Below are 27,643 nucleotides of genomic sequence, written 5' to 3'. Positions count from 1 at the left end.
TTTGTTTCATTTATTTTATATTCCCACGGATGCACAGAAAATGGTATCGACATCCGTTAAAACTCCCATTGTACATGTATGCTTCGGTTTCCCGAAAAACCAAATGAATCCGGATATTTCCTACGTTTACGTGATTCGCCGCTTCAGTGCTGCCATCGGTTAGTAATGGAGTTTTATTTGGAAACAAAAAAAATGTTTAATATTCTCGTTGCTCTGCTTTACAGTAAACTTTGACAACTACGAAGATTGTCGTGCTGAAATGCCTCGTAACGTGCTGGTGGGTAGCATTAAAGGGTCCTTGATCCACAACGTCAGAGACTTACTGGTGGGGCTATATCGGACGGCAGTAGAACTGCAGTTTCGGGAGCCTAACCTCGAACGTCCGAAACCGGAAAAGGAAGAATCGGAAGAGGATTTAGTTCGCACGGCAAGTCGAGCCAGTGTCGCTTTGATCGACTACTCGAAACCGTCCGACTTCCGGATGAAAGCAATCCAAGCGCAAAAAGTAGGACATCGCATACTGGGGGATGATTTGCAAGTCGAAGCGGGAAGTGGTCAATCGTTGAGCGAAACTCCCAGCAGTGAATCGAACCTGACCCAGGCGAAGCTCTCGGAAGCGACAGTCGAGAGCGAGCCGCTCGCCAAAGAGACACCCTCAGAGAAGTGGGGTAATCTGCTGGAATGCGCTGAAATGAAAATCGAATCTGACCGCAAACAGCAACGGAACGCTCCCGTTAAACATGGTCCGATGAAGGAGAATCTTATTCAGAGCTTGAACAGTTTCGTCGAAGTGCTCGATTGGGCGATAGATCATGAGCAGTACAACTTTGGAATGCCAACGCAGTACAATGCGCCCGGCCAGGAATACATAACGGCCGATGAAGACAAGTTCAAGATTAAGGTTGATATTAACAAAACTGCGGTCGAAGAACTGACCACCCTGCAGCAGGAGGAAATCGTCGAGGGCTGGTCGATCTATATTCGTAAGGTTCTGCGTGAATCAATGGAACGGGTGAGTTTGTTGCCACCGTAGCCGTGCGCAGGGTTGCTGGTTTGAGGGTTTTATTTCGACTGTTGGCTTCCTAATTATTTGAATGTAAGTGGTTTTTGATGTAGAGCTACGTCTTTTGGCAAGCTTCTGAGGGAGAGTGTAAAATAAAAGTTCGAAATCAGAGCATGTGATATTTTTTATCCAACATCAGATGCCTATAACTCGGGTTTAATGAATTTTCTTTGTTTTATATCATTCTACTGAAAAATATTTTTCGTCCACCAGAATGTGGAAAATTGCAATTTCTTGATAACAACTGTTACTATTGGAAAATATCAAGGCATGTTTTGAACGCAGATTTCTAAAATTTAACGCTGAAATCAATGTCAAAAACCACAAGGTGTCTGTAAAAGAGCCTAAAAGGACCAAATACCACCCAATATGGGTATTCACGGAACCAGGATGATTCCAAAGTCCTCAAATCGACCGCAGCCGTAATTTGAAAGCCACGGTGGCAACTTCTGGTTGCTAGAAAATAACAAAAATAGTCAAATACTGCCTGATATAAGTATTTCCTTAATCGAGAGGATTTCCAGAAACCGGAAATCAATCCCAGATTCTATTTTGAATGTTATCGGGGCCTGTTATTTTAGTAGTGTTGAATGATGGTTACTGACATGAACGAGATAGTTTCTCGTAATCTTAGCGTCTACTCTTCAAAGAAATATTTAGAAGGAAAAGTTTGTTTCGAACCCTTGTGATTATTGTCGAATATAATACTGCATGCAATGAAACAAGCAGCCTTATTAACCATTCTGATTTTTTACTTCTCTCTTTTTGTGTCTCAGAAGCAGAGCCGTAGCTGCTCTGATTTGTGTGGTGGGGCACAGAAATTTCACTAACGTTTTGACGTTGACTAACGTCTATATCGAAGTTAGGCCCCTGAATTTGAAAATCTAGTAATTCAACCAGGGAAAAGTGGTCAGGTTTTGAGCGCTTATTTTGCAGTCATTTATAATCAGGTTTTCGAGGTTTTGGCATCAATCGATCAGAAATTCTTTTACGGTTAAATTTATGTAACAAAAACAAACTATTTTTGAGATACACTATTGAAAAATTGGTAATCAATATCGATTGTCTAAATCATACCGCGCAGCCAATCACTACCTCTCTTCCCAAGCACAGTCGACACTAACGGATACAATCGATCTGACTTTGTTGTTATTGTTGTTGTCACTTTCTGTTTCCGATGTTTATGCTGCTGCTAGCGGAAAAAACCTTGCAAATATGCATCTTTTTGTTGGTGTTAATTTTACGACAGCGGCCGACGCCCCATCATTTTAACTCCAAAACCGCACCAGTGACATGTGGACGCTAGGTGTTAGCAGCTGAAAGGAGGAAAGACAAAAGAGTACCGGTCATCTTGTGCCGGTTTCACCCGTTATGCTGGTGGCTGTTAGTAATAAATGGCACTGCAAAATACAAAAATGGCTGAAATTCTGGACGGATTACCAGTAAACGAGAATAATCGGCAACTGGTACCTTTTGGTGCCTCGAAATTTTGTTACAGAAGCGGCTAATTGAATTTTCTGTTTTATCAAATGCTGCTGCTAGCGAAAAAAACCTTGCAAAAGTGAATGTTTGTGTTGGTGTTAATATTACGACAGCGGCCGGCGCAGCTTTCAAGAAACTTTTGTCTCTACCATTTCATCATCTATGTAACCCCTCCTTCTTTTTAATTATCTGACGAAGCCTTGGTATAAAACGTATCGTTCGAACATTTCACCCCATCAGTTTCATTACTAAACCGTACCGGTTACATACGGACGCTATCTTAAAAGAATTCTGGACGGACTAACCAAAAACAAGGATATATTTGACAACTGGCCCCTTTTGGTGCCTCGAAATTGTGTAATAGAAGCGGCTAATTGAATTTTCTGTTTTACAAAATGCTGCTGCTGGCGGATGAAACCTTGCAAATATGCATCTTTTTGTTGGTGTTAATCAGACTTGGTAAAAGCACCGCTCCGAGCCGCTCGGTGACATCGCCAAATTCTAGGCACCCATTACCACGAGCGTATTATCTTTTCATGCGACATTCGCAGCAATCCCCAGCTCGGCGCAAGAGCTAAGAAGCTACGAATGCAGTGCCGTAACCTTTCTTTCGTCACCGGGAGGCAACAGCGTGTTATCTACTCGCATGAAAAAATAAATCTATTGATTTATAACAATGAATGCAATACGAGTGATATCATTTACCTTCGTTACGGATCGTGAGCTTACTGTATTTCGTCTATGCTATTAGTAATCAAGTTTATGCTTTCATAAATCAAAAGCTGTTGTTATAAACGTTAGTCAATTTGATGATATTTGAGATTTGATAAATGAATAGTTTTAGCGATATAAGTAGATTAGCGTTGTTTTTTTTTAGTTGCATTACATTGACTGAGCCGGTAACATTGTGATGGCAAACATGTGTTTTTCAATTCGGCTATTAGCTTATGTGCAAGTTGTTTGGAAGCACTTTTCTCTTCCGTTTAAGCCTTCAATTCATTTTCGTTACCGAGCCCAGGGTGAATATTATTATAATTTGATTAGTATGAACAAATTTTATCATATCAAAGAATATTCATTAATGGAGATTAAATCAAATAAAATATATCTTATTATGTCTCGCTTTTTCAATCAGAATTAACACATGAGTAGCTGGATTGATGATAAATCGCAACTCTGAATATATGTACTGGTCGGACTCAATTACCCGGAGCATTGAATAATATTTCACTCCGGATAACCGAATTCTCCGGATAATAGAACCGTTTTTTTATTTTGATTTTTTTTTCTATTTTCGCTCGTCAAGAACAGCTAGATTGCTAATAAAAATAAGTGTAAATGTGCCGACATAAATATTTAGAAATGGTCTAATGGTCGATGTCGATGTTTATCATATAAACCACTTTCAGTTTATTTAAGTTCATTTATCTCGGAGATGTCTGAGCGGATTTATACGCAACATACTTAGTTTTAAAGGTATAGCTGCCTTCATATTCTAATAAACTTTATCGTAATCGATCACCAGATTCCGGAATAAGTTCCAGAATAATCATGAAGGAAACATGGAGCCGCTAATACACCTTGATACCCTTTTTATATGTTCTTATTGATAATTATATAAGCGTTGCGGCTAGATGAGCTGTGGATCAGAGAAAGCGACTAAGATTTATTCAGAAGCAACCCATCCATACGACGGGTACGGTGACCGTCAAGTAGTGGAAATTTAATAATAATAAGTTGAACCAAAATCAATCTTGCTCCTCCCCTTTTGCATCATTGAATTGACTACGCAGCATATAACGCAAAATACTGAATCAAAGTTGGTATTTCTAGGTAGAATAGTCAACAAATCCGAAATCGGAGAAAAATAACAACTCGAGGTAATCAAGCCATTCTCTCCGCATAATCGACCCCCGGATAATCGAGCCTCCGGATGATTGTGCCTCCAGATAATCGAGTCCGATCTGTATTGCAATATGCGTATGTACATTGGGTTTAAAATTTCTTATAAGGTTTTTCGAAAAATCCGTGGGTGGCAAAACAACTAACATATTTGTTATGTCCCTCAAATCTATTTAAATAACTTTATTTCTTCGAAAATACAGGACATATTTGCTTTTGTTTTACGAAAACCATCCTTCTGTTCAACATAAGCAGCATATTCAACTAGTAAATGAAATAAAAAGTAATAAAATGCGCTCCTTATTATTTTGTTTTTATTTGCGATTGTTGTACATTCGAACATTTTAATTTTAGTACTAAAAATAGTTGGAAATCGAAACCTGATATGTAGAAGGTTCATTCAATAATTTAATAACTAACAGGTGAAAATTAAAGCATCTAGACCGAGTGCGTGTGGGTTATGAAGCAGAGCTACAATCCAGCTTTGCTCGAGATGCTGTGCGGGCTTTACCAAGTTCGAATAGGAATTTTGTAATATTTTTTGAAATATGAACTCGTGTTGTGAATTGATAATTTTTTTTTTTTTTTTTTTTGTAAAAATGCGGTTTATTGGTCAAGAAAATAATAATACTAATTTACATGAATTCATTAATTAAACTTCGGTATCCAAAAAAAATTCTAAATTTTGAATATCAATCTCATCGTTATGTTCGTTGATATAAGATATATAATTATTGACAAATTTTAATATACGAATCCTGAGTGGATATGTCATTCCTAGCAGTTGAGGTCTAACTAGTTCCGCAGCGGACAGCCTCCGCCATCCTCGGAAAAGTGAATCAGTTTTGCAACGTAAAAGCTCCCAAGCTGGTACGACTCTTTGGCATTCGGTGAATTTATGCTGTAGTGTTTCTCTAGGTGCATTGCAATGTTGACAATTCTCTCTGTCGGTACGGCCAATACGTGTGGAGAGAATACGGTGTTCGAGTTTTTCATTCACAAGCATATAGAGTAGATTCTTCGCTTTACAACCCAGCTGTTTCATACCAACGTTTCTCCAGCACCTCACCCAATTCGTATTTGGATACTTCCTTTCTACTCGGGGTATATCTGTTAAGCTGATGTAGTGTTGGTGTATCTGACCAGCAATCGGGTTGTACTGCAAATTTATAGGCAGTTCGTTAAAATGCTGTCTAATCATTCTTACATCTGGAAGATTAGGCGGGATGATAACAGCTGAATTATTTTGGGTTGGCATGATTAGAGATTTGTAGTACGGCATCGCATCAATCTCTCTCATGTGTCTGCTAATTAGCAGAGCTTTACATTTTAGAGCTGGAAGCTGCAGCTTAAGGCCACCTTTGTTGTGATCACGTGCAAGTTGCTGTATTGCCACTCTTGCAGGAACTCTGTTCCATAAAAACGTACCTATAGTAGCGGAAATTTTCGCGACGTGTACGTTATTTGGAGGCAAAATAGATGACATAAACCAGATCTTGGATGTCATGTATGTATTGACTACCACTATCTTTTGGTGAAGAGTGAGTATCCGCAATGTTTGTAGCCATGCATGTTGGGCAAAGTGACTTACAAGAGCATCCCAATTTAATTTGACCATTACTCTGATAGAGTTGGCAAAATATACTCCGAGAACTTTTATTTTGTCTGCCGTCTGTAACCAAGGAACTGGTATTGGATTTCTATTAATGAAACTGACATCCATTGACATTGTTTTGCGCCAGTTGATTTTTGCTCCCGATATTTCCTCAAATTTTGAGAAAATTTCCCTCATTTCGACGATCTTCTCAAGAGAGGATGCGATGACGGTTATGTCGTCGGCATAGGCCACGATCAGATCATTTCCACTAATACGTTCGAGCTGTTTAAGTAACGGATGTAAGAAAAGGACAAAAAGATGCATGCTCATCGGATCACCCTGTCTAACTGAGCGTTTGATCGGGAACGGCGCCGATAGATGCCCGTTTATCATTAAGCGTGAAGACGATACACTGGCAATTTGGGATAGTAATTGAACAAAATCGGCATTTATTCCGAGAGCATACATGGTCCGATGGAGAAACGAACGACGAACTCTATCAAAAGCTTGCTCAAGATCAAACGAGACGAGCTTTGCTCTCTGTTTGTTCCTGATCAATTTCGCTATTCGATCCTTCAGAGCCAGAGTTGCTTGGTATATGATACCGTCGGGATTAGCACACTTTTGCACATTGCTTATGATACGATGTTGTCTCATCACGTTTTCGAGTCTCACTTTCAGGATTCTAGCTAGTAGCTTGTAGTCATAATTTAAAAGAGAGATTGGCCTATACGCTCGAACAGTGTTGTCGGAGCCTTTCTTTTCCACTAATACGATCACCCCATCTACAAACTCCGATGGAACATTTGAATTTAGTGCCTCATTCAGCACCAGATTCAGCTCTCGGTGTATGATATCAAAACAGCGCAGGTAAAACTCTTTGGGTATGCCATCAGGTCCCGGAGATTTTTTTGCAGCACTAGATTTAATGGCTGAGTAAATTTCGGCAGTGGTGATTACACGCATACAGGCTTCATTTGCATCATCTTGCTCCGGGATGGCTCTGTCGCATTGAAAAGAGCCGTCATCGGGAACGTCGTTCTGCGTGTCGGCATATAAACTAGTAAAGTATTGCAGCATATGTGATTCGATTTCTTCAGTGCTCTCCAGAACTTCTTCCCGATCGGTTTGCAGTTGTGTGATTGTCGTCTTCTTCCGTCTTCGTTCTCCGAGTTGATATGTTGATAGCGGCTCTCCGGCTAGAACGGTCTCGTTGATTTGGATGAACATCTGTGAAAATTTGCGCTGTAGAGTTAGCATTTTGGCTTTCAGTCGATTTATGGTCTGCAGCGACTCCGGGTGGCCAAGTAGTCTGTTGTATGCTTGATTTAGTTGTGCGTGTAATCTCTGGAATTCACCGTGAAATTCGTTGTAGGCGGCTCTAGATTTGTATTTAAAAAATTTTATTATTTGTGGCTTTGCGTAGCTCAGCCACCATAGCATCCATGATTGGTAATTTCGTCGTTGACGCGTCCAGTACTGCCAGCGATTTTGAAGCTCTTCAGTGTTTTCCGTTGTTATGATGTGAGGACGCAGTGACCAAAACCCTCTACCGTTTGGCCGCCCAAGAGACGGGAGAGCGATTCGGAATGTAACAGCCTTGTGATTTGTAAAAGAGCAAACGTGAGTTTCGATGGTTCTTGCTTGCTCTCGCAGTCCTCGGTCTATGTAGAAACGATCAAGTCTGGCTGCCGAGTTGTGTATGATGTACGTAGGTCCGGGTTCTCTCGCTCTCAAATGCTCCCATACATCACACAACTGGAGTTGCCGTACGGTTGCTTGTAGAGAAGGGCTCATGTTGTATCCCGTTGCATCACACTGTCGTATTACACTATTAAAATCTCCACCAAGGATGATGTGGTCAGTTTGTTGGCGAAGGTAAAAGGCAATTGTTTCGTTGAAAAACCGTTCTCTCTCCGCCCGAGCAGCAGAACCAGAGGGTGCGTATACGCAGGCGAGAGTTGTGTTCTTTACACGGAGTGCTATCATTCGGCTGTCCAGACTCTTTTCAACGTGGCTAAACTGTATATAATCCTTGAGGGCTATGGCTGTCCCTCTTCTAGCTTGATCTACGTTGCAGATCACGGTGTATCCAGGTAAGTTCAGTTTATCATTTTCGACCTCATGAAGGAAAACAATGTCAAGTTCCATGGTTCTTAGGAAAGTACGCAGCGCATCCAGTTTCGTTGTGTTGGTGATTGTATTTATTTTAATTGTGGCAATGTTGTAGCTACAAAAATCCATTACAGCAGTTCATCTTCTCCATCCATTTGTATGACGTCATCGGCTTGTTTACTTTTTTTGATTCGTTTCGAACGTCGGCTACCTAGTGATGATGTAGTGCAGTCTGCTTTTCCATCGTCTTGTTTTTGAGTTGAGGAGTCCGACAAATTGTCGTCTTCAGCTGAGAAATGCGGATTTGGTAGAAGTAGTTGTTTCAAGGGCATTACAGTTGTCTGCGTATTGTCAGCTGCCTCAGATCCATCGTGTGACGAAGTCGGGAGTGTTAATATTCTATCTTTTTTTTCTGCTTACAATTTTCCAGGATGAAGTAGTCGTTCGTCTGTCGGTGTGCATAGTCGGTTGGACGATTTCTGTTTGATTTTTTCCAATTTCGTTTACGCTGGTCGATTGTTTCAGCCTGCTTGACAGTCTTGGTGTCAGTGTTGATTGGCGTGTAACGTTTGCGTACGATTTTGCATTCTGGTCAACTGAGAGCTTCTGCATCAACAATTTTTTATTCTGGATGCAAGAGATTCCAGAGTGTGAGAACTCAGCACAATGACGACAAGTGAGTTGTTGTCCGTAATATGAGACGTTTGTTGTCTCCCCTTCAATCGTGATATATGACGGAATGTTTTTTTTAATTATCATTTTGGCGATACGAACACCAGTTGGGTATCCTCGAAAGCGGCAGGTCTCACCCCACATTTGTTCATTGATTGAGAGCACTTCTCCATAATCGCGTAAGAAACCTCCGATTTGCTCATCAGTAATGTCTATCGGGAGGTCATAGAGCTTGACTTCTACAGCTCCATCCTCCATCTTTAGTCTCAGTCTGTACATCTTGCCATCGCATTCGATATCGTGTTTGTCGTCGTGTTGCTCAACCACTCTCTGCGCAACCGACGAGGTACTGGCGGTGACGAAAGCACAGCCCAGCGTTCTGCTGCATTGAATACGTTTCACATCCTCATGTGTCATTTCGAGTACTGTTCCAATGAACTCATGTACATCTTCGAATGATGGCTTTTTCGGCACGTTAGCATACACGATGCGAAACGTGTTTTCGCGACGCCTCATCTCCAATTCGATCACGCAGTTTCCTGGCCCGGCAGTGCCAGATAAAATATTAAAACGCGGGAGAAAAACTTCGATAAATAGCCCGTATACGACTTCCGTACAAAAGGGAACACATCCACTCAGTTTGGAAGTTGAACACTAACTGTAATTGATGATTATGCTTCCTGAAACGACGGAAAGTATCAAAATAGTGTCTTGATCATTCTCTACTGTATTCTTTGGCTGAAAGGCCAAAGCTTTCGCTGCTGCTAGCGAAAAAAACCTTGCAAAAATGAATGTTTGTGTTGGTGTTAATATTACGACAGCGGCCGGCGCAGCTTTCAAGAAACATTTGTCTCTACCATTTCATCATCTATGTAGCCCCTCCTTCTTTCTAATTATCTAACGAAGCCTTGGTATAAAACGTATCGTTCTAACCTTTCACCCCATCATTTTGATTCCAAAACCGCACCAGTGACATACGGACGATACGGATTTTTGTAATAAAGGTTTACAGCTACAGTAATTTGCTAGCAGTTTCGTCTAGTGCTAAAACGAAATATATTGAGAATCTTCGCAATGTCTCGACACATGAACATGATCTATAAGCGCAATTCTCGGAATACATCGAATTTGTTAATTCTAATGTTTGTCTTGTCATTTCAAACTACGAACAAATGCTTTTCTAATTCGAATACCTGGGAAGCGGGGATGCCGATATAAATAAGGTTTCATCCATATACAGTCATGGAGAAAATAATAAATACACTTGCAGTGTTGGATGATTTTTCGTATTTGCGCACTGATTTTAATTGTTGTATGATGTTATGTTACGTCATTTTGATCCGCAGACACTCTTTTTGAAAGAAGAACGGAGAAATAACTGGAGAAATTTCTTTGTCGGTGATTCCAAAATTTTTTTGCGTGAGTTAGAGTTTTTAAAGTGGCGACAAAAATAAATACACTATTAAAATGTGTATACAAAACAATCCAAATTAGCTTAATTTCTCTACATATTGTTAGCAAAGTGATTTTTTACATTACAAAACTCACTTTCAAAACTTTGTGGCCTGTTTTCTGTTTTGTAAAGCCATATTCAATCTTCGTGGAATGTTTACCCCCAGGTTTTCACGAGTAGAAGCTGAACTAGCATATCACGCTGCCTGTCCGACGTTCCATAAGTCTGTTTTATTCTTTGGATGATGCTTTGCAACCTAGACTTTCCCAATCTTCCACAGAATTGCTAATGGATTAAAACTAGGAGTCTGCGCTGGTCAAACTAATAATTTTATATTTTCGTTTGAAAATCATCTTCGTGTTTTCAATACTATATGTTTAGGATCGTTATACTGCATAGAGATCCAGCAAAGTGGCATGTTTTCTTCGGCATATGGAAGCTAAATCGACCACCTAGGTACACAGGAAACTTTATTCTATTTCAAAAGCGACACATTTTGGCAAGAACTGAATTTTCTAAAAAGTTTTTAGACTAGGGTGCAACTAAATGGCACATCGTGTTTTGGTCGGATGAGTCGAAATTTAACCTTTTTGGTTCAAACGGTCAGCAGCTGGTGAGAAGACCGGTGAATACTGCCTTCAACGCACAATTAACCACGAAAGTAGTAAAATTTGGAAGTGACTATTTTACAAAACGGTGTAATACTATTTTTACAAAACGGTGTAATACTGTTTTTAGTGCTGGTATGAAATCCATTGATTTTGTAACATATACTATGTATACTAACGACTGTGTAGATATTTTACGTAGCCCAATGCTTCCGTATGCCAAAGAAAACATGCTTCTTCGTTGGAGAATAACGATCCTAAACATACAGCATTGAAAACACGAAGATGATTTCTAAACGTAAATATAAAACTATTAGTTTGACCAGCGTAGACTTTTAATTTAAATCCTTCAGAAATTCTATGGAAGATTGGAAAAGTCTAGGTTGAAAAGCATCATCCAAAGAATAAAACAGACTTATAGAACGTCGGACAGGCAGCGTAAAATGCTAGTTCAGCTTCTACTCGTGAAAACCTGGTGGTAAACATACCCGAAAGATTGAATATGGCTTTACAAAACAAAGGACTAGCCACAAAATTTTGAAAGTGAGTTTTGTAACGTTAAAGGTCACTTTGCTAACGATATGTAGAGAAATAAAGCTAATTTGGATTGTTTTGTATATATTTTTCAATAGTGTATTTATATTTGTCGCCACTCTAAAAACTCTAACTCACGAAAAATTTTTCGGAAACACCGACAAAGAAATTTCTCCAGTCATTTCTCTGTGCCTCTTCAAAAAAGAGTGTCTGCGGATCATAATGACGTAACATAACATCATACAACAATTAAAATCAGTTCGCAAATACGAAAAATTATCCAAAACTGCAAGTGTATTTATTATTTTCTCGATGACTGTATGTCATTTATATTATTTATTAATTATTGTTCAAAGCGCTCTAATGTCAGCAAATAAGAAAGCACTGTTAGATAAAAAGTATAGAGTCCTACGTCATGCGGTCGGGTCTTTAATACCACCCTCCTACTATTTTAAATACATGAAGTTATGCTGGGCTGGAGCTATCCTAGCTTGAGCTTTATCTATTTAATGTCAAACAATTTTTAAATTTAAAATTTTTGCTTGAATCGTTCTGGTCTCCAATTTCAGATAGTTTCGTTGAGTTTGCTTTTTGCTTAGATAGGAAAATTTTACCCAATTCGCTAAATTAAATGATTGTCTTGGTAGTGCAGTTACGAACATAGGTTTGATTCGAATATGTATGAAATGACAGCGATTAAATAAGAGGGATCCATTCTTCTAGTATATATTATTATTTATAACGTTTTAACGTCTCAGCATTCAGAAATGCACTGTTAGATAAAATTGCAACAAATACTGGAGTTGCAATTCCCTCTACTATTTGTTTTAATGGAATATAAAAATACGGTAGTCAACGTCATGCGGTCGTGTCTTGAATACCACCCTCCTACTATTTTTGTTAAATAAGTAATTTAAAAGAAATATAATTGGCCTAAATATACAAAAGCTAATCTAGAATATGTGAATAGGGGCAATAATAACGCGTGAGGGGGCTAAGCCCCCTCTAGCCCATTAGGTAGCTACGAGCCTGCTTTGAAGGCTGGGACTTATATTGGTTTATTCCCAACAACGCACGCGCGGTTATGGTAGGCACGCTTCAATATACACAATCGCGAATACCTAATAATCTGTTTATCTTTGTTGGCCTTTTCCTACAGGAACCGTTGGAAAACACCCCGATGGGGGAGTACAACCTATGGCTGACACGGGAACTCGAGTACAACTCTATCGTCGAGCAATTGAAATCGCCATTTGTTGTCCAGGTGTTCGGTAAGTAGGGCAGCCCGTTGTGTGTATCGGTGTGTTTATTCTATATGGTCTTCAAACGTCGAACGAAAACTAGCTACGGTTACGGTGGTTCACTGCAGCGGGAATCCATCGAAGTAACGGAGCTAAACCGGAACCACAAAGCGCCTGCTGTTTAGACATGGCGCCTGCGATAGTGGACCGAGTTAGGGTCGGGGGTTCAAATTTTCACACCAGAATGTTTACCGGTGATTTCCGGTGGGCGACGACATGTGTGAACGGAAGGCATAATAAATCTGTTTGCTAGGGTGGCTCGAATAGGCAGTGACTCTAGACTTATTTATTTAATTCAGAGTAGTATTCTATTTAGAGTATTCTATTTTAGAGCTCTGGTTGAACTAGTTTGTCCATTTATATCCTCTTTAACGGGTCCATTTTCGATAACAGACTGCATGTTACACCCTAAACATAGCACAGCAGAGGAAATGAATAAAATATACTGTAGTTGGTGTTGTTTGAAAACAACAATTTGATGTTTGTTCACCGAAAAGAAATTATTTGCTTCTGAACTGAATTACAATGAAACACCGTTGCCCACTATAAACAAAAACCATCGTATAAACCCTAACACTTTATTTTCCATTGAACTCATACTCAAGCCTGTTTCAAAATTGCTTCGACAAAACGTGCGAATTTGATAATACCCGTCAATGAATACCCGCGTACGGTGACGCTTTTACACGGGTAGACAAGCCTGTGCTTCGATGCATGCGGTTACTATTCGTGCGCCTAGCAAGCAGTCTAGCGGAACGGAATCCTGTCCTTGTCTCCGCGTAGCTGTGCTCAGTCCGATTGCAGTGACTACTGCCGTGCCTTGTTCAATCATCACTAGCACTAGACGTAGTGTGTAAACACCCTCTTTGATATCAGTTTCACTCCGGGTTCCGAGTAAATCCTATTGGATTTGAGTTTCGACCGTGCCCCATTTGTTTGCGTAACCTTTGTGCTTTATTCGGAGGAGATTTGCAACAACAAACTATGCCATGCAATCAACGGAAAATGAATTCCAAGGTAAACTTCGAACGGTCGGTCAGTATAGCGATAAGTTACTTTAATGGGCTGTTAATAGGGTGGTTTACCGGTAAAACAAAAACCGGTAAAACCGATATTTTTTTCAATACCGAAATACCGGTATTGGAGAGACGAAAAAACCGGTATTTTCGGTATTTTTCTTAAAATGGAAAAAAAACTTCCCACAATATTCATAAATCTTTGTTAGGCTAATGAATGCTTCTCACTTAGGTAAAGTCGTTACAAATCACATGGCGATGTATACAGGGTGTAAGGTAGCTCACTTTTAATCAAATCCTTTAAGGGATAGAGGACCCTATTTGATGAAAAAAATTCTACGCATATGGTCAAAATTTAACTACTGCAGAGTTATTCTCTTCTTCTAGTTTTCGGTTATGTTTACCTTTAACGAGGTCTATCACAAGAAGTATGATAGCTAGCTCAATTTCAAGTTTTCTTGAAAAGCTGAGAAAATTTCGTAATCAATAGTGTCTCAAAAATGTCGAATTAGGAAGAACAAGAAGCCTTTAGAAAGGAACAAATATGAAATCAAATGTTTTTGAGAACTTAACAGCAATCTCTGAAATGTGTGATAAACATGGAGTTTGTTGTTAACCAAATTAAACATTGAAGTCTACTCTACTAGTTGTTCTCTGACACCAAGCACCTAATTCTTTTAGTTTAGATACTATTTCACTTTAAAAGCAATCAGCCGCGCCTTCGTTTAGTGTGGTAGAATTCACAATTTTCTGCTCGTTTAAGGCAAACATAACCAAAAACTGAAATTAGTGAATAACTCTGCAGTAGTTGACTTTTGACCATATGAGAAGAAGGATTTTTTTCATCAAACATGGTCCTCAATCGCCCCTTGAAGGATTTTAAGTGAGCTCCCTAATATAATAAATACATTTAGACAGAAGCAACATTACATATATTAATTTTCCCTCACCTATTTACCAATTTTTGTTATCTTTTTGTTTGTTCTGGTCGGATTCAGACAATGTGTTTGTGTGTATCGATAATATGTCAAAAAACTTCAATAAAGCATTTATTTTTTAAGTATAACAGCTTATCTCTTCACACACTCATACTCACAGAGACAACGCGTGGGTAGGTTCAAAACCTACCAGTTTAACTACAAATTATGAGGCAGTAATTACAATTATGTCAGCGAAAAAACGCAAGACATTATTCATTTTGTGCTATTTAAAAGTAAAACTAAAAAAAATATAAATAAATATAAATTTGGATTAGGAATTTATTTTTTGTTGAGACAAAGTGTTATAATCAACCAATAAAGATTTTATCCTAAAAATTACTGCTCCTTGAAAAAGTGAAATTTAAATAGCTGTAGCATGGTCAAAGCTTCGTCGCCCGTACCGCAGCGGGATTTTATTAGCAACTAGCTGAATGTACCCGGCCTCACTCGTGTACAAGTTTCTGCTTTTTCTATTTCAAATATTAATTTCTATTTCAGTTATTTCAAATATTTATTTCTATTTCAGTTACAAACTTGTTCATATGCCACATTTTTCGTTTCTCCATTAGAAGCTAAAGTTAATAAAATAATAATAATAGTAATAAATAATTTGGACGAAGTTTTGCGATGTGAAAGAAAATTTAAATAAAAATCTGCATGTTTTTTTCGTTATTACATTAGTTTCGAAATTATGTTCTTCGTAATCATATCACTAGATTCATTCGTTGGAGTTTTTCAAACACTGTTATCCAGTGTTGTATCTGGATCGTATACCACAAGAGATCAAAATAATGGTCGCAAAGGTCCTAATCTTAGAAAAAAAATCTGGATCGTAATGAAGCAGAGGTACTTATAAATGCAAAAACATAATCATGCAGCGACACGTCCATACATAGATGCAACCTGAGACGCTAAGCAAAAAATAAATTTCAAATCCAAATTTATGTAGGTAACGTTTTCGGCAGTGGCTTACTTCGGCAGGTTTTTGCATAAGACTGCGGCAGAAAACCACTACCGAAGACGTTCGACACCCCATATCTTTAATTATTTTTCTGTTTTATTTTTAAATAGTACAGGGAAAATGACTTGCGTTTTTTTTTCGCGGACAATCATCATTACTTCCCCGTACTATGATTTTAAGAACTTTGTAGTTGAAAAAGTAGGTTTAAAGACCACGAGTCACCCCTGGTTTGTATTAATCCGAAAGAAATAAAAATAGCGGTTTTTTACCGGTTTTATCGGCATTATTTTTATGAATACCGAAATACCGGTTTTTCGAAAAGTCGGTAATACCGACCACCCTAGCTGTAAATCGCTCCAGAACTAGTAGATTTGGCATTCGAAGAATTATTCAGAAAAGTTAATGTTGGTCACAGGGTTCCAGTTTGGTTATTAGAAAGCTTCTTATTTTACTAGAACATATTTTAGCTATCCTGTAATCGACCGCATTTGATACTAAAACTTTTTACAACAATTATTGTTTATTTACGAAAATTTTGCACATCTGAATTTTTGAAATTAATTTTATAAATCTAAGTACGTGGAAATCTTGCTCCTGGTTGGTCGTATGCGTCATTGATGGAATTCTTTGTTTAATACGTTGTGAGTCGAGTGACAACCACAATGGATAAGGCGTGTGAAGCCGTGAGAGGTTCTCGTTGCCATGAAAATTGGCGGAATCGCCGTCATCTATATGTGTTGAACTCTACCACAGCACATCTGTCCCCGGCTTCCTTCTAGTCGTCTTCTCCTTCACGTCTTCCGACCGTCGACACCCAACCGTCCAATTTCCCGCAATTGACTTTTTTGCGATACACGGGGGTTCTATGGTTTAACATTCTAAGCATCCTTCTTTTTGACTCCATCATAATCATCTCGTTATCGACCTGGATCACCTCCCTCTTCACGATTCAAAGGAACCCGAAAATATCCCCGAAACATGCACGTAGTACATCACTTGCGTCATGGTGGCCTTGATCAGTTGAGTCAGTTTATCCGAAAATCCGTTGTTGTGCATGATCTGCCATAATTGTTCTCGATCGACTGTATCAGAGGCCTTCGTGAAATCGATGAAGATTTGATGTGTGTGCACGTTGTACTCGCGACATTTCTGTAAGAACCTCCTGGTTAAAGGTGATAGATGACGCACAGCTGTCTCCGGCTTCCTACTAGACTTCTTCTCCTTCATCTCGTTCGACCGTCGACACCCGACCGTCCAATTTCGTGCAATTGACTTTTTGCGATACTGGGGGTTCTATGGTCTAACGCTCTAAGCATCCTTCTTTTTGACTCTATGATAATCGCCTCGTTGTCGAGATGGATCACGCCATTTCTCATAGACAGGCCCTACTGAGCAAGGGGTTGTATTTTTTTCAGCATTATCATTTTTTGTTGTACCGATTTGCTATTTAAAATCTACACACACGTGATCGGTCTTTTTGAGTTTTCTATTTACCGGTACGACCGTATTTTTCGGTTGACAAAAATTATATTTTTTTTTCCGACGTGAATTATGAATTACAGCAATATATATAGGGGTCAAATTATAAAAACCGAAAACATCATGAGCGTCATGAAAATTATCCACATTCAAATGTTTGAACCTTAGTCAGTTCTCAGCCGATTTCCTTTATTCTTACAGCAATTGAGTGGAAAATCATCTATGCGCCCGCCCAAACGCAGAAAATTTGATAATTTGATTGTACTACTGAAAATTGTCATGCCTTGTTGAAACGTCGCCTAATGCTTGCTTTTTCTGTTATACTTAGTTTACTGGGAATGCATTCCTTGTACTATTGAACAAGCTTGCCGGTGTTGTCACTATATTGTGAAGCACAATGACACCTTTTGGCAAAACGTTGTTAATTGTGACAAAAACTACGCAAAATGGCATATTTGAAATCTCGTTTTTATTCTTAGTGATTTGATTCATCAAACTAGACGCCAGTGAAAATGCGTAGTAGTGTGATGTTCACTACAATACGTTGATACTGTGCATAACCAACGGTATACACTAGAGTCGCTTTTTACGCGGGGATACGTGCCGCGTAAAAAAACCGCGTAAATTCCGGAATCCGCGTAAAAAAAACCGCATAAATTTCGGAATCCGCGTAAAAAAAACCATCGTTGATTTTGCATTCCGAGTGAAGGGGAACCGAAATCCGGACAAAAAAAAAATACCGCGTAAATTCCGGAATCCGCGTAAAAAAACCGCGTAAACTCCGGAATCCGCGTAAAAAAGCCTCGTAAAAAAGCAGCGTAAAAAACCCGCGTAAAAAGCGACCTTAGTGTATATAAATGAAACTAATCCGATTTAAAACAGAATTCTGAATCTGTTTTCTGAATTCCGTTTTAGAAAATTCACAACACTTCATTAACAAGGATGTAACGCCTTGAAAAAGACGGTTATAGTTTGACATCACATGTTATTTTGTTGCGTTGCGACAAATTGTGGAAACTTGGTGGGGCCTATTTTTCATGTCAGTGCGGACATCGTACGCAATTTGACCATGACGCATCTACGCGATAATTTAAAAAAAATGCAATTACACTAATCGGCCTTTTTTAAGGCTATTATGTTTGTTTCAAATAGCATAATTAAATGTTTTTATGAAACTACAACTGTGATTTGAACCCTGTAAATGCGCAATAGTGTGATGTTCACCACAATTCGTTGATACTATATATAACCAGTGATATATACGAAAATAGTGCGATTTTAAACAGAAAAGTTCGGTTCGTTCTACTAACAATGCTGAATCTGTTTTAGAAAATTCACAATACTCCATTGGAAGAATGTAACGCCTTAAAAACGATTTAAGTTCGACGTCTCAGCAGAGATTTGAATCTTATAATCATGTCTGTCACCAGTAAACGCTAGCACGAATATAATTTTACCCCAGTCGCACATCGGCAATATGCAACACGCAACAGTTGAACACTCGGTATCTGCTTTCAGCCGACACGAGAACTAGGTACACTCGACACTTTTCGTCGTTACAGATTAACACTTGCATGAACTTGTGGGCTGATTCGCGTTCTGTTGTTGTCTCGGAAGAATTTTTTATCGTTTTCAGAACATCATCAGCTGCTAAGTATTTTATAACAGCGTGCTCCAGTATCAGAGCTCCACAATGTATAGCATAGTTTTTTTCATCTTCCTTCTAGCAGAGAAGTATTTCCGAACCTTTTGTAAGAAGTACATCGACAAGAGATAGGTGTCGTACTTACTTCTACTTTGTTGGCCGACGGACTTTTATTAGGCCGTACGAATCTTCTGTCTTGGGTAACCGTTCACCAGTCATATCGTGCACCAGCAGATCATGCATCTTCTTCCACACCTTCCTGTGATTCATGCGTCTACGTCACACTCCATCTACGCATTTAACGGCAAGTCTCGGTCGCAAAACTTTACGCTTGAAAACTTCGAGCATTCGTCGATCAGCCTCCTTCAGCGTCCATACTTCATGTCCGTGAAGGATCAGTGTCATATACAGCGCTAGTTTTGTGCGAGTTTGCAAACTACGGGACCTCAGTTAGTTACGTAGTTTGTAGAAGGCCCTGCTCGCAACTACAATTCGTCATTTCACTTCGCGGCTCATGTAGTTATCACAATCGGTCCCCATCAGTCCCAATTTCGGCTCTTAAACCACCTGAGCTTCCACACTGTCCCTGTCAGCTATCATGTACTTTGTTTTGGCAGCGTTAATACTAAGTTCCAACCTTGCCGCTTCCCTCTTAAAAAGCCTGAAGAATCAGTTCTCCACGGCCATACGGATCGTACCGTTTCTTTGCACGTTTATTCTTTGTACCTCACCACCAAGAGCTATTAAACGATAAGTTGGAGAGCGCATCCCCCTGCTTTAATCCATCCAATGTTACGAACGCATGATTTCGATCCCTCCAGTGTCATGTGACTCAGCTTAATTAGTTTCGTCGGGCACCGTTACCTTAACTTACCAGAACGTGGTTATAATTTTACTAGAAAAATTCGCAAAAAATGTTCCATGTAGTACCTTTTTAAATTACCAGTAGTGCAATGGTGTTTTACTGTTAGGTGCTGGAGGTGTTGTCATTAAAGTGATTCAAACCTTCAGCGAAATAGTAGAAACAGGTGTTCGTGGTAGCATCAAAGACCCACTAGCATTTGGTAGTATTTATTGATCGGTGTCGAGTTGCTGTGGAACGAAAGCCGCAAAGGAAAAATTGGTTAACAGAGGAGTGTACTTACTTAGCTTTGTCACTCCCAACGAATTATGCTACTTATTACATACGGATCGGTTGGTACGGATTGTCCCCGTTTTTAGATTATATTGTATTATATTGCACTACACAGTAGTCCTGGATGTTGCCAAGAAAAGTTTTTGGAAATCAATTTAGAAAACAATGGTGGATAGCATTTTCCAGGATCCTTTCAAGTACTGGCTGTGTTAGTGTAGACTAAACTAGACTAGACTAGAAACCGTTAACTTACCTCACCAATCAGACGAAAACCGTGGTGGTATAAAGAAGTTGTCGCCATGTTGGGCGCTAGGTTTTGAGCTGTGTTTCGCCAGTCCTCAGGCGTCTCATCACCCGTAAGTCTCCTTCGATCTGGTCGAGCAATCATGCTCGCTGCGCTCCTATATTTCTGGCGCCGGCAGGGTTGATGAAGAGATGTGATTTCACAGGGTTGTCGTCCGGCATCATTACGACGTGACCGGCCTACCGCAACCTATTAACCTTCGCCAGGTGTGCAATGGGGTTCTCTCCAAGCAGCGAGTGCAGCTCATGGTTCATGCGCCGTTGCCATTAGCCTTCCAGCTACAGAACCCCTACCTCCTCGTTATGCCAACTGGGACACTAGTAACTAGTAAGAAGGAGAGTAACCAGTCCCAAAGGAACTACAGGTCGTATGCTAACAGGGGAAGCGGGCTTCCTTCCTCGGAAGGAAGTTTCTTGGACAGGTAACGCCACTACAAGCGCCCTAAGTGACGCATTCACAAGCGTTATGTCCAAGTCCTGGTTGTGTTCGGGACTCAAAATAGTAGCACTACGTCGGTCTTCCTGCGAGAAAGTGGAGTTGGTCGTGGGCCTTGCAAGCCCGCACCGCGAAAAACAGAAGCAACGAACGCTATCACAGAAAATTCGAACCAGAATAATTGGCAAAGACCCAGGCGACGAAAAAGGACTAACGATTGGATACTCGGAACATGGAACTGCCGTTCTCAGAATGTGCAGGTTAAGATTCAAGGGCCGAGTCTTTAACATTAACATTATAAATCTGCACTGATGACGACAAAGACGAATTCTACGCGCAGTGGAACGTGAATACGATCGCTGCCCAAAACGTGATGTTAAAATTCTCATCGGGGATAACAACGCTCAGGTCGGTCAGGAAGAGGAATTTAGCCCGGTAATTGGACGATTCAGCGCACACAGCAGAAGTTGTTGTGAGACGAACGGGAAGAGACACGCGGGGCACGGTTTTCACTAAATGTGGTCAATTAATCTGCTCTGCGGATGACGTGGACACTGTCGGCAAAACATTTGAGGCGGTGGCTGATCAGTACACCAGACTAAAATGTGAAGCAGAGAAGATTGCATTGAAGATAAATACGTCTAAAACGAAGTACATGCTAGCGGGTGGTGTTGAGCGCGACAGGGCACTCCTAGGTAGTGTGATAATCGTGATAACAGTGTGATCGTGATAATCGACGGTGATGAGTTTGAGGTACCTGAGAACAACGATACCAGCCGTGAGATTAGGAGGCGAAGCGAAGGAGAGCACTTGACGTATAAATATCCTTAGCATACGAGAGTTTTAATGCAAAAGTAGAAGCCAACATTAAATCCGATCCGAAAGCGTTTTTTAGCTTCGCGAACGAAAAAATGAAAATTTCTAATTATCCATCCCGCATGCAATTTGAAGACTTTGATGGAACTAATAGTGGTGATATTTGTAACCAGTTTGCGCAATTTTCTCAAAACCATTATAAAACATCAGAGGACCTGTCTCTTAAGTCAGGCGTTTTTCCGCTAGCCTGGAAAGAATCATTTTTGATCCCAATATTTAAGTCTGGTAAGCGGTCAGATATCACCCAAGTAACACACGTTGGTATAGAATAGTTGACGTTACCTATTCCATGACATCTCTATCACCAGAAGGGCGCAAAACATGAAGGCTACTAGAACAAGTACCGGTAACTGTATGAAAGCAAGCCAACTTGATAGAATTAAGTGGCAAAATACATCTCGAGTACTAATACGGTAATGCGCAAATATGTAGCTATGACAACTGTTGACAAGCGCATGCGTAAATGTGCTGTGTCTGCGCAGTGCAACTAGATCGACAATAGCTTTTATCAGTGGCAGTTTTAATTGATTATAAATTGATGACAAAAAATAATATTCAACCTTTTAAAAAGAGTTGTTTCTTTTGCTTGAAAATTGAAATTGTTTTCGCATAGTTTCATCGTTATCTGAATATAATATCTAACAAAACTAGAAAACGTTGTTAGATATACAATAACAAAAAACTGAAGTGATATTGGTTACACTGTAAGCGTTTTGTTTATCTTTTGATGGCGCGTTTTGACCCGCTTCGAATAAATATAGAAATCGTTCATATATAATAATCGCGAACACAGACGGAACACGACGAGTGATCAGACAAGACACTTATTGCTCTTACAGATATAAAAGGATAATATAATAATTACCTTTCGTCTACCGGTTTCGGGCTACATATTGCCCATCGACAGGACGAGATCCCATGTCCAACCTCATCCTGTCGATGGGCAATATGTAGCCCGAAACCGGTAGACGAAAGGTAATTATTATATTATCCTTTTATATCTGTAAGAGCAATAAGTGTCTTGTCTGATCACTCGTCGTGTTCCGTCTGTGTTCGCGATTATTGTGCTAGTTCTTACGTTAGCGTTAAATCATTGTAAAGTCGTTCATATAATTCAAAAATTAATTTGATCAAGTAATTTTAAGTTGGCTGTTGAATGCTACGACTATTGTACTAAGGAAAAGCATTTTACAGGTACGTAGTGTTGTTATTAGATGGTGTAATGTCTTACGAAAAGACCAAGTGATAGTGATTGTTATTCTTGAACTCATGTTATCAAAAACATCACCAGAAAAAATGAGCTTGTTTTCGAAATGCGGTTGTATAATGGATGAAGAACAACTTTAAACACAATATAATAACACAAGTTTTCAATTGCGTTTGTAGTACACTTATATGACTACTTTCGTTGTTACTTATTTTCTAAGATGTTTTGTGTGTTACCTGGGCAAGAACTATCGAGAAATTGCAATCATCTCGTCGATCCCCAAGATGTTTGAGGCAATCGTAAATCAAAAAATGTTCAGTCAAAAATAGTATTTCCAATAACCAACACGGGTTTTTCAAAGGTAGATCTACCTCTACAAACCTATTAGAATTTGTGGATTTTTCTTTAGGGGCGATGGACAGGAATAACTTCATTGAAACTTTATACACTGACTTTAGTAAGGCGTTCGATAGAGTTGATATTCGGCTGTTGCTTTTTAAGCTTAAACGTATGGGATTAAGAGCGACACTGCTAACATGGACCGAACTGTACCTGACGAATAGAACGCAGTTTGTTCGTTTTAAAGGTAAAACTTCGACAGCAAAGTCACTTTTGGTGTTCCACAGGGTTCCCACTTGGGTCCTTTATTATTTATTATGTTTGTCGACGATGTCAATCTTGTATTGAAATGCGCCAAAGTTCTCATCTATGCAGACGACATGAAATTGTACATGGAGATACGTAACGGCGTAGATCTGCAACATTTTCAGGATGAAATCAACGTTTTCTTCAATTGGTGTACCAAAAGCCTACTGGATCTTAATATTAAAAAATGCAACATTATATCCTACTCGAAAAAACACACCAATCATGATTTCAGTTTCACTTTAGGAAACCGGTTGATTCAAAGGAGTTACAAGTTTAGAGACCTAGGCGTAATACTTGACTCAAAACTAACATTTGTGGAACACTATAATACAATGATCAATGAAGCTTTCGGTATGTTAGGATTCATCAAAAGGTTCAGCTACAATTTTAAAGACCCCTATGCCATTAAAACACTTTATGTTTCGTATGTAAGATCTGTTCTCGAATATTGTAGTGTAGTTTGGAGCCCATATCTACCTACACAACATATGCAGCAAGAATAGATTCAGTTCAAAAACAGTTTTTGTTGTATGCACTCAGGAAGCTAGGTTGGAGCTCTCTGATCCTCCCATCATATGAATCACGGTGCATGCTAATTAACATTGAAACGCTTGTAAAACGAAGAGAAATCGCTAAGGTCTCTTTTATCAACGATATAATCTCTCATCGTGTGAAATCAGAAAACCTACTAGAAAACTTGAACTTTTATGTACCCTCACGCATACTTAGAACCAGAAGTTTGTTTCAAGTGGCTCCTCAACGAACAATGTAGGCAACTAATAGACCTATGAACCAAATGATGAACACATATAATCAATATTGTGTACACATTGACGTAACTATGTCCAGGGCAGCAATAAGAAAAACTTTGAACAGAAGACAATATTAACAATTTTATCATATATGTAAGTAAAACTGTATGCAGTCTACCCTGATTGACGAAATAAGTAACTAAATAAATAAATAGAAAAAAAAAGAATCATCAGCTGGAGTCGTGCCTACTATGCTGCCGTTCCAATCATAGTAGTCCCATGTTCTACACAAATCTTATGCACGCTGGGAAAACTATGCTTGGAACGGCAGTATAGGCTCTACAAAAAATTACGGTGGAAACGTCTAAGTTCCCGCGCAAATACACTTTGTACAAACCGCTTATTAGACCGGTTGTTCTCTACGGGCATGACACGTGGACAATGGTTGAAGAGGACCTGCGAGCGCTCGGAGTTTACGAACGACGGGTGCTAAAAATCATCTTTGGCGGTGTGCAGGAGAACGGAGTTTGGAGACGGAGAATGAACCATGAGCTCACGCAACTCCACGGTGAGCCCATCATCCAGAAAGTGGCTAAATCTGGACGGATACGTTGAGCAGACCACGTGGCGAAGGTAATGGACAATTACCCTGCAAAATTGGTTCTTACCTCGAATCCGGTTTGTACGAGACGAAAAGGAGCACAAAGAGCAAGGTAGTTAGACTAGGTGATCCCGATCAAGCTGGCGGATTTATGTTGTGGAGGTCATTTTTCGTTTTCAATGTTTAAATCGGCAATCAAGTTGGGGTGCTCATTATGCGCTTAATCTTCTTATCACTTATCCTGTACAAATTCTTCTAAGGGCTGCATATTACGATAGTCCTGTAATTTGGGGGTAATAAAACGCATGGATAATCAACTTGGTTCAATTTACTGAGAATTCAGCCAAAGAAATAATAAAAACATGATTCAGCAATACTACTGAGATTTCGATTTTTTTTGTGCAGAAAATTCAGTTTAGTTGAACCAAGATTTACGAAATGTGTAACAGCTGCTATTTTTTTCAACCGAGAACTAATTGCAGATTCTTAAAACATAACTAATAATTTTTTGTTTGTTCACAACATTTATTTGACACGGCACAATACAAAGAAATGTTAACGGCGCCAATCTAGTGTCTTAATTTTTAAGGTATCCTAAAAACTAAAACCAAATTTTGCATCCTCGCTACCGACTGCGAGCTAAAATTAATTCTAGAATTAAAACTAACAAGTTTTTTTTTAAATCGCTGGTTCGCTGAGCCAGGAAATCATGGCAAGCTTGTATTCCTTGGGCCCTGTCGGATTCGTGCGGGATCTAGTTGCTGGTTCCGATTCCAGTGTCTAATTGTGTTCTTGCCTTTTTGTTGGATAAATGCTGCTGTTGTTCGCCAGTAAAAACTATCCACCTGTTGATAACACAAATCGTTTTATTTTGATGTTTTTTCACAATCGTTGCAGATGCGCTGAAGGACAATCAAAGCAATGTAATGAAGGCGTGGCCGGCACTCTTCAGTGCCCTACAGGAAACCCTTTCGCTTGCCCGGGACAATGTCGAACATTTGGCGATGGTGCAAAAATATCTGCTGGTAAGTTGAGAGGTTATAGCTAATCATCATCGTAACTTTCATTTCCAAAACCACAGAGGTGTGCATGGATGGCAAACGGCGAACGTTAAAAAGCTGCCAGCAGCTCGCATTGAATGCTCATATTGTCTCGAGTTACTTGAAAGCTTAAGTTTCGTTTGAAATAATTTTGATGATTACTAATAACTAATTCCAAATTCTCGTAATATTTTTTTTTTAAATTCGTTATATTATAGAGAAATAAATTATAGAGAGAGATTCATCGCGAAAAATGAAAAACAATTTATACTCAATCTAAGCACATTTTGTCAGTTTTAACTCTATACATAGTAAAACGCATCCAAAAAGTGAATGTAGCATTCCATCCAAAACAAAAAAATGGCTCTAATTTATGGGTAGCTCACAATGAAAATATATAAAATTTTCTCTATTCTCCCGAATACTACTAGGATCTACATCAGTGTCAGTCCACCCCCAATCGGAGGGATAACTTTCCAAATAGAATTTCCGCCATTAATTAACATTTCATGTCCACAACTTTCTCTCGAAGCCGGTGACGTTCATTAGTAGTGTCCACTCTGCAGCCAATTAATCCCATTCTGCTGATTCTGCAGTCCCGTTCACGCTCGTAAGGCTACCATCAAGCACCCCCATCAGTTCCAAAACTGTACCCAAAATTACTTTCCATATATCATTATCAACCCCCTCGAACGGCAACATCGGCAGCTAATAGCACCCTTCTCTTCCGTTTCCAGAAAATCAAAACCGAAGAGGACTTTAACTTCATCCTGTCCATAATACCGAACGTAACGATCATACTGCGGCACATTTGGACCATGTCAAACTACTATAGCAAGGACCAGAACATGCTGATTCTGCTCGGGCAGATATCGCACGTGTTTGCCGAGAAAGTTAAAATACTAATTAATGTTGATACCATTTTCAAGTAAGTCACACTTAATTTAGCCCGTAGCGAGCGCTTTCCCCGTTTGTTCGCAGAGCTTGGCGACAGAGTGGGAGTTTGTTCTAATCTACCCACAATTGTAGAAAAAGTGTCGTTTCAAACTGTTGGTATCCAGCTGCCATCGCTATTGAGTGAAAAAATAACGTTCTTATTTTTCTAATGAATTTTCACTACTTCAAATAATTTTTTGGATATATATTACCACTAATTACAGACACTCGGCCACTCATGTTTACCGTTGTGCAACCAGCTGCGCCGATATGCTGCGGGCTTGGAAACATTCGTACATGGAAACGCGAGCCCTAATCGAGAAGTCTGGCATCGGTTCCCGATGGGAATTCGACCGATCTATATTATTTCGCGATGTGGACCACATGACGCGAATTAGTCAGGATACGGCAAATGTGGCGAAGGTATGAGATTACCTTGTCAGAGGATTTGTGTGGTCATTGACAGTTTTGAATCGTAGAATTAATTTTTTCATGATGTTATTCATAATGAAGGAAGCTGGATTGAGTTGAAAAATAGAAATAAAATTTTGAAGATTAAACTGACACAAACGGTTTTAACAAAAATGTCAATGAAAACAAAACATGCAACTGTTTTTGTTATTTTTTGTTCCTCTAACTTAGAATGCAAGAAAATTATCGAAATTTCTTTTTTGTCTCTCTCTGAAGGTTTTCATCGAGTTTGAGAATATGTTTGATCATAACTTGAAAACTATGATCAGCGATCCAGAAGAGGTTGATAACATTTTAACGAAGGTAAGTGACGGTTTTATTTTGATTCGTTCGTGCTATCAAAACTTTTTAACTGTATTTTTCTCATAATTGGTCAAATTTATTTTTGCTAGTCACTCATCTGCCATACAGTTTGTTTGAGTTTCTAGGA

At 39.3% G+C, this 27,643-nt stretch overlaps 1 protein-coding gene across 1 annotated transcript in view; it reads left to right on the top strand.

Annotated features, from left to right (window-relative positions):
• The window catches only part of LOC129723260 (dynein axonemal heavy chain 10), a 254,555-nt gene that overhangs the window by 10,824 nt on the left and 216,088 nt on the right, over positions 1 to 27,643 (top strand). The window contains exons 7-13 of the mRNA XM_055677373.1: positions 38 to 158; positions 225 to 1,012; positions 12,586 to 12,697; positions 25,664 to 25,791; positions 26,544 to 26,734; positions 26,967 to 27,165; positions 27,430 to 27,516. Of these exons, the coding sequence (XP_055533348.1) occupies positions 38 to 158; positions 225 to 1,012; positions 12,586 to 12,697; positions 25,664 to 25,791; positions 26,544 to 26,734; positions 26,967 to 27,165; positions 27,430 to 27,516 (1,626 nt within the window). The remainder of the gene's footprint in view (positions 1 to 37; positions 159 to 224; positions 1,013 to 12,585; positions 12,698 to 25,663; positions 25,792 to 26,543; positions 26,735 to 26,966; positions 27,166 to 27,429; positions 27,517 to 27,643) is intronic.

The sequence above is a fragment of the Wyeomyia smithii genome, chromosome 1 (genome assembly GCF_029784165.1).
Source record: "Wyeomyia smithii strain HCP4-BCI-WySm-NY-G18 chromosome 1, ASM2978416v1, whole genome shotgun sequence".
Classification (NCBI taxonomy): domain Eukaryota; kingdom Metazoa; phylum Arthropoda; class Insecta; order Diptera; family Culicidae; genus Wyeomyia; species Wyeomyia smithii.
The sequence above is the reverse complement of the archived record's forward strand: the minus strand, read 5'-3'. Positions and strand labels throughout refer to the sequence as shown.